At 37.4% G+C, this 12,199-nt stretch overlaps 1 protein-coding gene across 1 annotated transcript in view; it reads left to right on the plus strand.

Moving 5' to 3' along the window:
• The window catches only part of LOC104618360 (double-stranded RNA-binding protein Staufen homolog 2-like), an 18,832-nt gene extending 7,954 nt beyond the window's left edge, over positions 1-10,878 (plus strand). Inside the window, exons 3-5 of the mRNA XM_010283934.1 lie at positions 3,488-3,700; positions 7,234-7,371; positions 10,681-10,878. Of these exons, the coding sequence (XP_010282236.1) occupies positions 3,488-3,700; positions 7,234-7,371; positions 10,681-10,878 (549 nt within the window). The remainder of the gene's footprint in view (positions 1-3,487; positions 3,701-7,233; positions 7,372-10,680) is intronic.
• Positions 10,879-12,199: the final 1,321 nt, after the last annotated feature.

Genomic DNA, 12,199 nt, shown 5'->3' on the forward strand with positions numbered 1-12,199 from the left:
TCGGCAGGAAGTTTCACACCCGTCTGGCTCCTGCTCTCCTGGGGATTAAGGCTTTCCGACAGGATGATTGACATACAGAGTAGGTCTCATTTGGATTTGGCATGATGGTCACCCTTCCGTGCTTCAGTTTTAATCAAATATCCAGACTTTTTTTTTTCTTTTTAACTGAGAAAATCTGGTATGTCTGCCCACACAAGCACATGGAAATATATTGGTTTTTTAAAACTTCTAAATAATCACGGATTATTATAATTATTGTAATAGGCAACATGTTTTTGTTGACCTGTTTGCTCTGCTCTATTCTTTTTTTTCAATGTCCATTTAATCTTGTCATAATCTTTTGAATTTTCTACCTGGAAACTCATTAATAATTGAAGCAGCATTGCTCTTTCGTTGTAATCGTACTGCTGTTTTTCATTTGTCAGCATGATTCATTAAATTGAGCCAAATTCGCTCTTGATGTAACTTGACCTTAGATGTGTTTTGGCCCCATGTGTTTTCTCTTGCTGGATTTATTCTTTAAATCAGTGGAACAGAAAAAGAAAAGTGTATTGAACTGTCACCCTTAATCAAATTCTCAGTTCTAAATTAACCATGATTTGGTCCACGGGTCGTATCTTTCAACTGAGGAAATAGTTTAATGTACTAATGCATATAGTGTTCTTGGATAGCAGAGGCTGAATTTCTTTTTAGTGTTCTCTGTCCCCAGGCTTATAGCACAATTATTTGAAATCACGTGGAGTGAAAAGATCTAAAATCTGGGGTTAACCAAAAATGTTGTTAGGTAAATATTTTTTTTGCTAAATTACCAAATTTTGATGTTTAGCTTGATCCAGGTCCCATCTGAATCCTATGGGGTTCATGCCATTGACAACACAGGCTTTTTTCCATTTATACACTAACAAAGAAACAGTTTTGAATGTTTTCCAGGCAATTATTTACCTTGTGTCACATACTTAAAAGTTTAAAAGTTAAAAAAACCACTGGAATACATTAATTTTATATTAAGAAATATATTTTCATGTATATGAAAATATAGTCTGATTTTGTATTAACATTCTTTTTCATATATATATTTTTGTCCATTTCTATATATGAGAGAACTTATATAAAACTAATATTTTAGGAACTCGGCAATTATATTTCTTAAGCAAATTATTCTGTCCTTTTTCATCTGGTCAGTATAGACATTCTTGTATATTTTATTAATACATTATATTGCATGTAAGTAGAAACACCTATATAATGGTATTAGTAAGACCACAAAAAGGTTAAGGACCTAAGTAAGGTTAATTTAGCCATTTTTTACAGCCAACGTGTGGCAATACTTGGATAGCAATGTACAGGGATGGCTTGTCCCAGCCCTGGTGCAGGCAGTGCAGCTTCCTGTGGCTCAGCATGGGTCAGTGCCTCGAAAGCACCGCTGCCTGCTCACACAGGAAGCACTAGTGGGCAACTTTCAAGTGAGGCAATCTTGAAAATACTTCTGAAACTATTACCTGGAATCTTAGAGTGGGAGTGCTCCTAGCCTACAACAGAAAAACCCCTTGCTGGCGCAGATGTCGTCTTATTCTGGGAAAATGCGGACAAAGTTGTCTGTTAATTTTCATTTTGTGTCTTTTTATTGATATGCTGTGATAATCGTATTTGCTGGGCAAAGTTGCCACAAAAGAGAGCTTAAAAAAGAAATACAAGCCTTAGGAGACCTCATTACAGTGTAACAGTGAAACTGAATAATGCAGGGGACATGACCTTGATAAAAAGAACTTTAATACAAAACATGTTGTAATAATATTAAGGTTGAAGGTTCCAGCCCATTAAAAATACAGTTATTACACCAAGAAGTCCCTAGCACCTTTACCTCCGTTCCCTTACACTCAGGCATTACACTTCTTCAGAAAATGGTTGGATGTAATTGCACCTACTGAAAAAATATGTGTTTCACAGAATCACAGAATCACTAAGGTTGGAAAGGACCTTCAAGATCATCAAGTCCAACCATCAACCCCACGCCAGCATGCCCCCTGAACCATGTCCCGAAGCACCACGTCCACACATTTTTTGAACACTTCCAGTCATGGTGACTACATCACCTTCCCGGGCAGCCTGTTCCAGTGCTTGACTACTGTCTCGGTGAAGAAATTTTTCCTAATATCCAGGCTAAACCTCTCCTGGCGCAACTTGAGGCCATTCCCTCTCGTCCTATTGCTGGTTACTTGGGAGAAGAGACCAACACCCACATTGCCACAACCCCCTTTCAGGTAGTAGAGAGCGATAAGGTCTCCCCTCAGCCTCCTCTTCTCCAAACTGAACAACCCCAGTTCCCCCAGTTCAAATTTGTATTGATTTTGAAGATAGTACAAAGAGGTGCCTGTCAGTTGCTCTAATATCTCCTTATACATATTATATGTAACAAAGTTTAAATTAGGTAGCTGCTTCCGCCCATCAAACAAAATAACTGAACCTTTTCCCAAATGAGGTCTCTAATTCCTGATAGACGTTATCCAGATGAGTAAATGGTGCGTACATGACGAGCTGACTATCTTAGCACTTGCAGTGCTGTAATGTTTTGGTGAATGCATCCTAACAGTATAACCTCCTGAAAGAAGAATTGTCTGTGTGGGTAAGTGGAGACAGAAAAGAGCAAAAAGAAGGTACAGCGTTCAGGACTTAATTTTTTTCATATTATTTTAACTTTTAATAGTGGAGAAGGACTTCAAATGGGTTTTGTCATTGTCATCCTGAATATGTATGGAAGGGAATGAATAAATGAAACTTTTCAGAACTGATTGGCTTTTGTGTGAGTTATGGTGGCTCTTCTGATAATTGCTTTCGGTACTGTTGGGAGGGACAGCTGAAAGTCGTGGAGGCGAGACAGTGGCAGCCTTTCAAATGTATGGGATATCACTCTGAGTTGTGTACTCTGACAAGGTAAGCATTGAAAGCAGGCAAGCTGCCTGCAGCTAGGACAGTGTAAAAATACAGACCTATAAGACTGAAGTTTGAGATCATGAGTGAACATCCTAGTTTTCAGTGATAAAAGAAAAAAATTAAGAATGGGTTGAAATGATGCCATATAAACATAGTTTTGAATATGTTGTATGGAGAGAAATAGCCAAAGCCTGGTGGACCTTCGTGAATTTCTTTAGTATGTGAAGCACCTTGCAAGGAAAAAAACAGGAGCCTTGGTTTAAATGTGCATTTTGTTGCGTGTTGTGTTATTGTTGTATAAATCTTTTGGAAAATATAGGTTTGCTGTATTTTCTGTGAAACACTGAATATGATGGTTAGATCAGCCTTAATTTTCTATCCTCAAACCTGGTACTGTCATTAATACTTGTCCAGATTTTATGAAAACCCACCTAAGTGCCTTCAATTAGTAGGAAAACTACATCAATAGTAAGTACATTGCAGAAATACAAACATCCAAAAATACAAGTTAGATTCTTGTAGGATGGTTTGACTTACTGTTATGTTTGTTTAAAAGGTGATTAAAGAAAGTGGACCTCCTCATATGAAGAGCTTTGTTACACGAGTTACAGTAGGAGAGTTCACTGCAGAAGGAGAAGGCAACAGTAAGAAACTCTCAAAGAAACGTGCTGCAATGGCTGTCCTACAAGAACTTAAGAAACTTCCTCCTCTTCCTGTAATTGAAAAGCCAAAACTTTACTTTAAAAAACGTCCAAAAACAATATTGAAGGTATGTGTCCGCCTTTGACAGAATTAAGAATGTTTGCTCAGAAAGTAAGTTACTCAGATTTTAAATCATAAAGGCCTATTTGTCATTTTCTGTTGATACTGTTACTTGTTTGCCAGTGCTAATATGCCTGTACTTTTTAAAATTCTGAGAACACTGTGAAATTCTCAATCATAATGGCTTGTAAGGTGTTCAGCTTAGGAACCAAGCTTGCATCACTGAAATCTTCAGGAATTTGGTTCAAGTCTGGTGGAGGATCAAACCTTCCAAGCATCTCTGTACAGCCATGTGAATTTTTAGCATTGTCTCCTCTGGGAGGCCCTACTAGTATATATGGTGATTCTCTCCCTGGTCTTTCCCCCTCGCCAGTTTGAAGAGGGAGAGAGATATATGAAATAGTAGATATATGGGGAGATGGTGCATAGTGCAGCTTCCTCCCCTCATGGAGCTAGACTTGAGAGTTTTGTGGCTTCAACTTCAATTTGTTTTGATTTTTGAAAGATTTGAAAGAAGGCCAGGAGTATGTTGACATCTCGATCTAGTGTGTCACTTGTCAAGCACCAAAGGACTATACTTTTTTTGTTTCATATGCTTGTGTTTGATAATGCTCTTTAGCTCTCAAATACAGATAGAAAATTGACTGGAGACCAGCCCATCGAGGACTTGAGCAATTTGAACCATCCCTCCATTAAAACATGCCTTGTCTCAGAGGATATTAATATGCTTCTTGCTGCAATGATGAGGCTTCCTTTAGAGGCTCTGGATTCTTGTGAGCAAAAGCTTCTTAAATGGTGCCTTTATTCCTGGTGGCAGTAGATTTATTGCTACTTCTACAATTCAGTCAGTCTATGGCGACTAGCCCCATTTTGTCTACTCATCCTAAATTCATACAAAACCAAAGGGTCATCTGAAGTAGCTAGTCTTCCAAATGATCTAACAGAAGCAGCCACACAGTGTCCATATATTTATGAAGCATCACTACCTAGTCTCAGCACTGAACAACTGATCAGGTTAACTTGTTGTCTCTTCAGTGCAGAAGACGAGGCTTTGGAAGTGGCCAAAATCTGCTACATTTCATTTTATTTTAGGAAGTATTATTTTGTGAGGAAGTAGTTAAACTCTTTTTACATTATTTTCTATTTTCTGGCATGCTGGATAGTCATTTAGGTATATGTAAAGGCACGTTAATAGCTTTTCATACTTGTTATATGTCGATGTAAGTAACGGTGGAGAATTGCTCACTGTCTCTCTGGTGTTAGTCACTTTTGCCCCCTACCATGCAGATCAGGAACCTTGAGACTAGAATTACAGTAAAAAACAGGAAACCTTGATGTCCAAAACCTGTGCTTCAGAATATAGTTTTAGGACATAAATTTATTCTCTTTATTTGTATTTGTCTCGTTAATTTAAAAAAAAATCTTCAATTTTTATGAATTATGTTATGTCTACAGCTTGCATTATGTTAGGCTGGACAGCATTAAATCAGTATGGCTTGAAGTCAGTCTTCATTGAGTGTTACATTGATAGATTGTAAAAGTAAGTAAATCAGTGCTTGATTTACTAAAATTATTACCATTAGAAATCTGTATACTCGGTATACCAAGTGCAGAGTTCTGTAGAAGCAGCCAACAGAAAAGCCATCTAAAATAAGCAAATGCTTTGGAGAGTGCGAAACTGGGTTTGGAAAATGTACAAAGGGCTTACTTCATCATCTTCCTCTTTTCATTTGCCTTCAATCAAAAACATTTTTTTTCAAAAGGTTAATTAGATATTTGGCTCCTACTGAAATTCTGGGGATCTAATTCCCAAAAACTTCTAGGAAAAGGTGACCATAAAAAAATTATTTAATGGCAAACCATCAGCATTAATGCATCTGTAAAGCTGCAAGATCTGAAAAGGCTGTTGGCTCTGCTGTCTCATTTTGGAAGGCTTTTCTCAAGAAAGATGTTAAGGGTATAATAATGTAAAAATCTCTTATATTACCATATACCATTTACCATTACAATCTTAAACGGAATTATCCAAAGTTGGCCATGTTAGAAAGAGATGGTAATAGTCAAAATAACCTGCATATGTAGAGTGTTTTTAATTTTTGAATATCCAAACTTCTCAAATGCTTTTAGTGTGCCTATTTCTTTTAATTTAACCTGCATATGTTTGAGCATCAAAAAAAGTGACAACAATTTCTTTGTATATATATTTATGAGGCTATATCTTATGGCCTGCGCTCTATTTAGCCTGCTCTGCATTTTGTCTCTGCCTGGCTTCTTGCCCACACAGCTGCCCTTGTGCATGACATTGTCTTAACTCTTTCACCTACATCTTCTCTAACAACTTCAGCAGTTACAGTATGTAGGATTTGCTGCACAGCTTCCTTAATGTAACATCCCTCTCTGGTCTTTGCCTTCAATTGCTGATCATCTCTTTAGGTTCTGGGTCACTTGTTTGTCCTTATTTGAGAAGCTCAGACAAGCTTGACTGCTGATCTCCTCTTATCCTGCAAATGGCTTCACAAAAAGGAAATAGCTCAATAACATAAAAACAATTCTACATTCAAATGCCATTTACATTTGAATACATTTATATGCAAGTTCATTCTTTGTGTTATGGTATATAAATCAGTTAAATATGACTTCAGATAAACTTTTTGGGGTCTTAATTTCTTCTCATTAAGCTCTAGAAACAAATATTTTCATAGCTGTTTGCTTTCAGAGAGCATTTGCCATGTGAGTAATAACATATTAAAAGGATTTCAGAACTGGGTAGTTTGTAAGAACTGTAGTTTTTCACCTGTCTGTGTAGTCTTGGACAGACAGTCTCTCAGTCCTTTTGTTTTCCCCCCATCAGATCAATTCCTTCACCAACCCTACATTTCAACATGTTATTGTGAGGATTATTGTCTGTTAAGCATTTAAAATACTTTGTGGGTGGCTCCTCTCTAGCTTCACTACATAAAAGTATTTTGAGTGTGAATTCCTATGACATGCAAACAGAGTAAACCTTCTACACCTTTAGTTGCATCGTAGGGTGGAAGGCAGGAGTGCTGAAAGGCAGGTAGGAAGGCTGAGAGAGGCATTTTCCTTGTTATATGGCAAATCCTTTTTGTCCCCATGTAAGTCCCACCTCTTCTTAACATACCGCATATTCCAGCACTGTAGCAACCTATTTGAAGAGGTTAGGGGAAAGGGTGATAGTATAGGGCAATGAGATAGAGTTGACTGATGAATCTGCTAGTTTTCATCCATCCCCATAGGACCTCCACAGGTAGCTGAGGGTATTAGTAGCTTACGCATGCCGGGTGCGCACGCTACCTGCAACAGTGGCAGGCAATAGGGGCGTATTTTTGCCACAGTTTTGAGCTTGAGGATTCTTACCTCCTGTCTCGTGATCGGAAGATGGGAAGAAATTTACTTCTGATTCTCTCGAAGGGAGTATTAAAGAAGAGGTAACCCTAGTAAAAGATTTATTGAAGAAGCATAGTAGTTGTATATGGATATATGTTGAAATAATGGTTCTTTCTTGTATACCTGCTTTAGACTGGGCCAGAATATGGTCAAGGAATGAATCCCATCAGTCGTCTGGCTCAGATCCAACAGGCCAAAAAGGAGAAGGAGCCAGAGTATGTTCTTCTTTCAGAGAGAGGAATGCCTCGCCGTCGAGAGTTTGTTATGCAGGTATTGTCTGCCATCACGTTAGAGATAATGCCCTTTCCATGTTATGTTCAAACTCAAGCAAAATGTTGGCATAATATGAAGCAGATCCCTCTGTGTTTAGCTCTTTGTTTTACAGTGAGTTATACAAGAAGAGTATGAAATACAGTGTCAGAAAGCCTGTTTGAACTTTCTTTTCTCTTGGTGAAATAAAGGGCAATTAGGTTATGTTCCTTCTAGATGCTTTTCTTGTGGTGGTTTTGCATTTTTTATACTCTTCTTATTTTTATTTCACCTGATGGTTTCTGTCTTTATCCCTGATGGTTCATGATTTACTTTTACTTGTCTTTTTGAAAAAAATTTTTTTTTGCTGTTGCTGGTCAGAGGACTGCAATACAAAGAAGTATCCTGAATATGGCTATGAATGTCTCCATATTACCAAGCATCTTGGTTAAAAAAAAAAAAAGTCTTGTAAATCTTGTAAGAACTCTTTTCAGATTTTCACTTCCTTTGTGGCTTTGTTGGTATCTGAAGTACCACAAAAAAACCCTCCAATCACATGTTGTAGCCTGTTCACTTAAAGGCTCTGGACCTAATACAGCAACAGTAGATCATTAATGTTTCTTTAATTTTTAAATTAAGAACATTCACAAAGATTTGGTATAACCATGATGTTTTGTTAGATAGCACAACAGCAGGTTAAGAAAGATTAGGAACAGGAAGAAATTCTTTTCTCTTGTGTTTTCACTCAGGGGTAATTTTGTGCTGGAACAATTCAGAACAGCATACCTGAATATGTTTTGACTTGCTGTCTACAAACCACACCAAAATGTCACTTCTGATCACAAACAGAATTTATGACGTTCCAGCACCTCCTTCTCCAGAAAATTAGTTATGTTTTCACTTATATCTTTAAGTCCCACCCTCATGTCAATCAAGATAGGCTAGCAATCTTTATTTTCTTGGACCTCAGTGGTCTTTCTTGATGATTTACTATTTTTCTCTCTGAAGCAAAAGAAGATATTAGATACCTTTAGTTGTAGAATCTTATTTATGTGTATAAACTTGGATTTTCAACTTTTTATGATACATGAAAGTATTTTAAAAAGTGTGATCCTATCACAGACCATTCCTTTTCTCTCGCTCAGACCCCCATGGGAGTGTCCACAGTTAGAGATGGTTGTGTGAGGCATCAGAAGAGGACTGTGTAACACAGTCCAGTATGAGAAAGATGGGCTGAGTATTTGGTTTTCCATTGGAGGAGTCTCAATAACAGCAAAAACTTTGATTTGAATAAAAAAAAAATCTTAAAAGCAGTGAATATGTAGAAGATTTCCTTGTCTAAGACAACTTGTGAAAGTCAAAGACATTCCATAGATCAGTTGCTTTATTGTGTATACTTTTAAACACTGTAGCCCCATTTTTACCCTTTTGTGATATTTTCACACTAAAATCATACTGCTGTTTCTCCCGCCTTCAGGAAGTCTCCATGGATTTATTATGACATGCAAAAAACCTTATCAGAATAAAAAGCCTTTGTATAAACTACTTAAACAATGTTTTCATTTAATTTAATTGAATGTGGAAGTAAAATATCCAGAGATAATATGTTCATTTTTATCTGTCACACAAAGAGCAAGTTTAGATGTGATGAAATGGATCCAATTACTTGTCCTGACCACTAGATAAACAGAAGAAAACCTCTGATGACATTAGTTGGTATTCTGTTCCCAAAGTTAATTTCAGAAAGCTCTTTCTCTTTGTAGTCAGACCTTTAATCCTTGATAGAGGTTATAATAATAGCTAAACTAGTTTTACAGGTCTGAGAAATAGCAGCACGTTGATTTATTGTGAGCTATGTTATAAATTACAATTTTTTTCTTGTCCCATTAAAGTCCCTCATTTTTATTGCATATAAACTTGTAGCAGATTAGCTATTTTCTAATTGTGATTGTGGAACTGCATAGAAGATAAGATTTTTATTTCAGGATTATTAATATTTCTGTCTCAGGTAGCTGAATCTTTTTGTTTAATTATATATGTACTTTGAAGTGATATTCGTGATCATTATTATTTATATACAACCTCTTCTTTGTATTTAGAATTAATAGGTATTTGAGTAAAGAAAAACTTAAAATCTGAGGAAAATATATACATACTAATTTGATAATTTGATACTCAAATATTTGTTCATTAATTTGATAATTTGATGAAAGTGAATAATTACTGAATGACATAAATTACTAAGTAACATTTATTATTTATTTAATAATTGTATGCCTGTCTTTACAATTTTTTTAAAGCTCCTTTCAAACTGTTTCAGGTCTTTGACCTCTAAGGTTTCTTTTATTCAGAGCACCTTGGCTATTTCATTATTTTTATTTTATTTTGATTTCCTTTTTTTAACACAGTTTTGAAACCATACACAATTTTGAGTGAAAATTTCGCAAATAAAATGGCTTAACGGACAGAGTGAGATATAGCTGTCAAAGAGCTATGAATATTGCATAAGTGAATAGCAATGACAGTGCTGATATCTCAAACCAGATGCATACAGCTTCAGGAGTTTAAAAATGGTACCAAAGCCAAGGAATAAGTTAGAGCCTTACTCTTTGTGGATATCCATTGTCTATAATTTGTCTTTATTTTGAGGTTTAAATTCCTCCTGGTTTTATGAAAAGCGTCTTACTTGTCAGAAACCCTTTGTGCAGTACAGACCACAGTCCAGCAAGGAGCCTTCTTTCCAAAGACTGTTTTGATAAAAGCTTGTCAGGTGTTAGTGCGGAAGAACGCAGCCTCAGCCCCCATCTTCCTTGCAGTGCGACAAAGTGGGAGAAATGTGAACATGGTTTGCATCTTTCTTTAGAAACCACTCGCATTTAAATCTCCGGGTCATTGTCTCTCTGTTGTTCTGGATACTGTCCTAACGATGCTGAGGAGCTGCTGCAGGCAACGCTCCTACAAGGACAAAGAAGTCCAGATCCTGTAGCGCTTCCCCCGTTGAGAAAGAGGGGAGAGCAAGAGGGGGCGAGATGTTCAGCAGGGAGAATGGGGTTGGCACAGAGGCTGGTGGAAGAGCGAGACAGCTTTGTGTGCACTACGATGCAAAAAAACGTAGCTCTTTGGTACAAGTTTGGGGACCTTCTGAAAAATCTAAACAAGCTCCTCTGTATGAAGCAATGTTGTAGTTCCCTTCTGCTCTATTCTTACTTTTCCACAGTTGTATCTTCATCGAAAAAGCTGACGGTTGTTGGTAGGTCAGCAAGATTATTACATGGTGATATTAAGGAGTCTTGCATTTGTCATGATTATGATTAATGTTTTCTTTTTAAGGTAAAAGTAGGCAATGAGATTACCACTGGAACAGGCCCAAACAAGAAAATAGCTAAAAGAAATGCAGCAGAAGCTATGTTGCTACAGCTGGGTTACAAAGCCTCTACTCCTCTTCAAGACCAGCCAGAAAAGGTGAGAGCCAATTGTTATGATGCCCACATATTACCCTCGTCTAGATTTCTTAGCTGTATCAGCTAATCACTTAGTAAGAACAGAAGCTTAAAGTTGTACACCCCCTGTTTTAGGAGGTTGCTTGTCAGAGATCAGCCTTTGTTTAGCTACAGCTCTTTAGCTACAGTTAGTAGTAAGTGCAGCCTCTCCTCCTGTAAGAGTAATTAAGAAAAGAAACATAGTTCCAGAGGATAGTGTGTGTGCAAAAGTGTACATGTGATGTGTGCGCCTGTTTATACTTACAAATGAAGATGAATGTGCCTCTTACTTTTATTCCATTTTGGGCATCCATGAGAGGACTGAGAGGAATGATGTTACTAATTTTAGTACATGAAGTAGTCATAGTAGTCAATGTTTGTCTTCCCATTGCATATGCACTGTAGGATCATAGAATCATTAAGGTTGGAAAAGACTTTTAAGATCATCAAGTCCAACCGTCAACCCAACACCAACATGCGCACTAAACCAAGTGCCACATCTACACGTTTTTTGAAGAGTTCCCATGATGGTGACTCCACCACCTCCCTGGGCAGCCTGTTCCAGTGCCTGACCACTCTTCCAGTAATGAAATTTTTCCTAATACCCAGTCTAAACCTGCCCTAGTGCAACCTGAGGACATTTCCTCTCATCCTGTCGCTAGTTACTTGGGAGAAGAGACCAACACCCACCTAAACACAACCCCCTTTCAGGCAGTTATAGAGAGCAATGAGGTCTCCTCTCAGCCACCTCCAGGCTGAACAACCCCAGTTCCCTCAGCCGCTCCTCGTAAGACTTTTTCTCCAGACCCCTCACCAGCTTCATTGCCCATCTCTGGACATGCTCCAGCAACTCAAGGTCCTTCTTGTAGTGAGGAGCCACTAAAAGCATTCCAGAAAAACAGTGGCCTTTTCAGGTTTGATGACTGAGAAAGAAAATGTGTGTCATTTTTTTCTGTGGAGAGGGAATTATATTTTAAATTTGTATGTGTTGCAGGTATGTATTTCCATGTTAGTGATGTGCACTCCTCTCCTGTCCTGAGTTTAGTGATAGAAGGTTTTGTAACCAAAATTGGGTGTTAAGGTTTTGGTTTTTGTATCCTGAAAACATATTTGGTAAGGTATTTGGCTAAGCTGTGGACTATGAACAGCTTCTGTCTTATGCAAGAGTCACTACATGTATATATTTCGGTCATGGCTTAAATGTTTGCCGTGGCTGCACCAGCTATCTTAGGTCAACAGAATATTCTGCTGGGCTTTTCTAGGGACCACCTGATAAATCTGAATATAATATATATCTATATATATATCTTCTGAAACACCCTTTCTTTTTCTTAAAATAAATATATCTTTTTCTTAAAATAAATAAATAT

The sequence above is a fragment of the Phaethon lepturus genome, unplaced genomic scaffold (genome assembly GCF_000687285.1).
Source record: "Phaethon lepturus isolate BGI_N335 unplaced genomic scaffold, ASM68728v1 scaffold1333, whole genome shotgun sequence".
NCBI lineage: Eukaryota > Metazoa > Chordata > Aves > Phaethontiformes > Phaethontidae > Phaethon > Phaethon lepturus.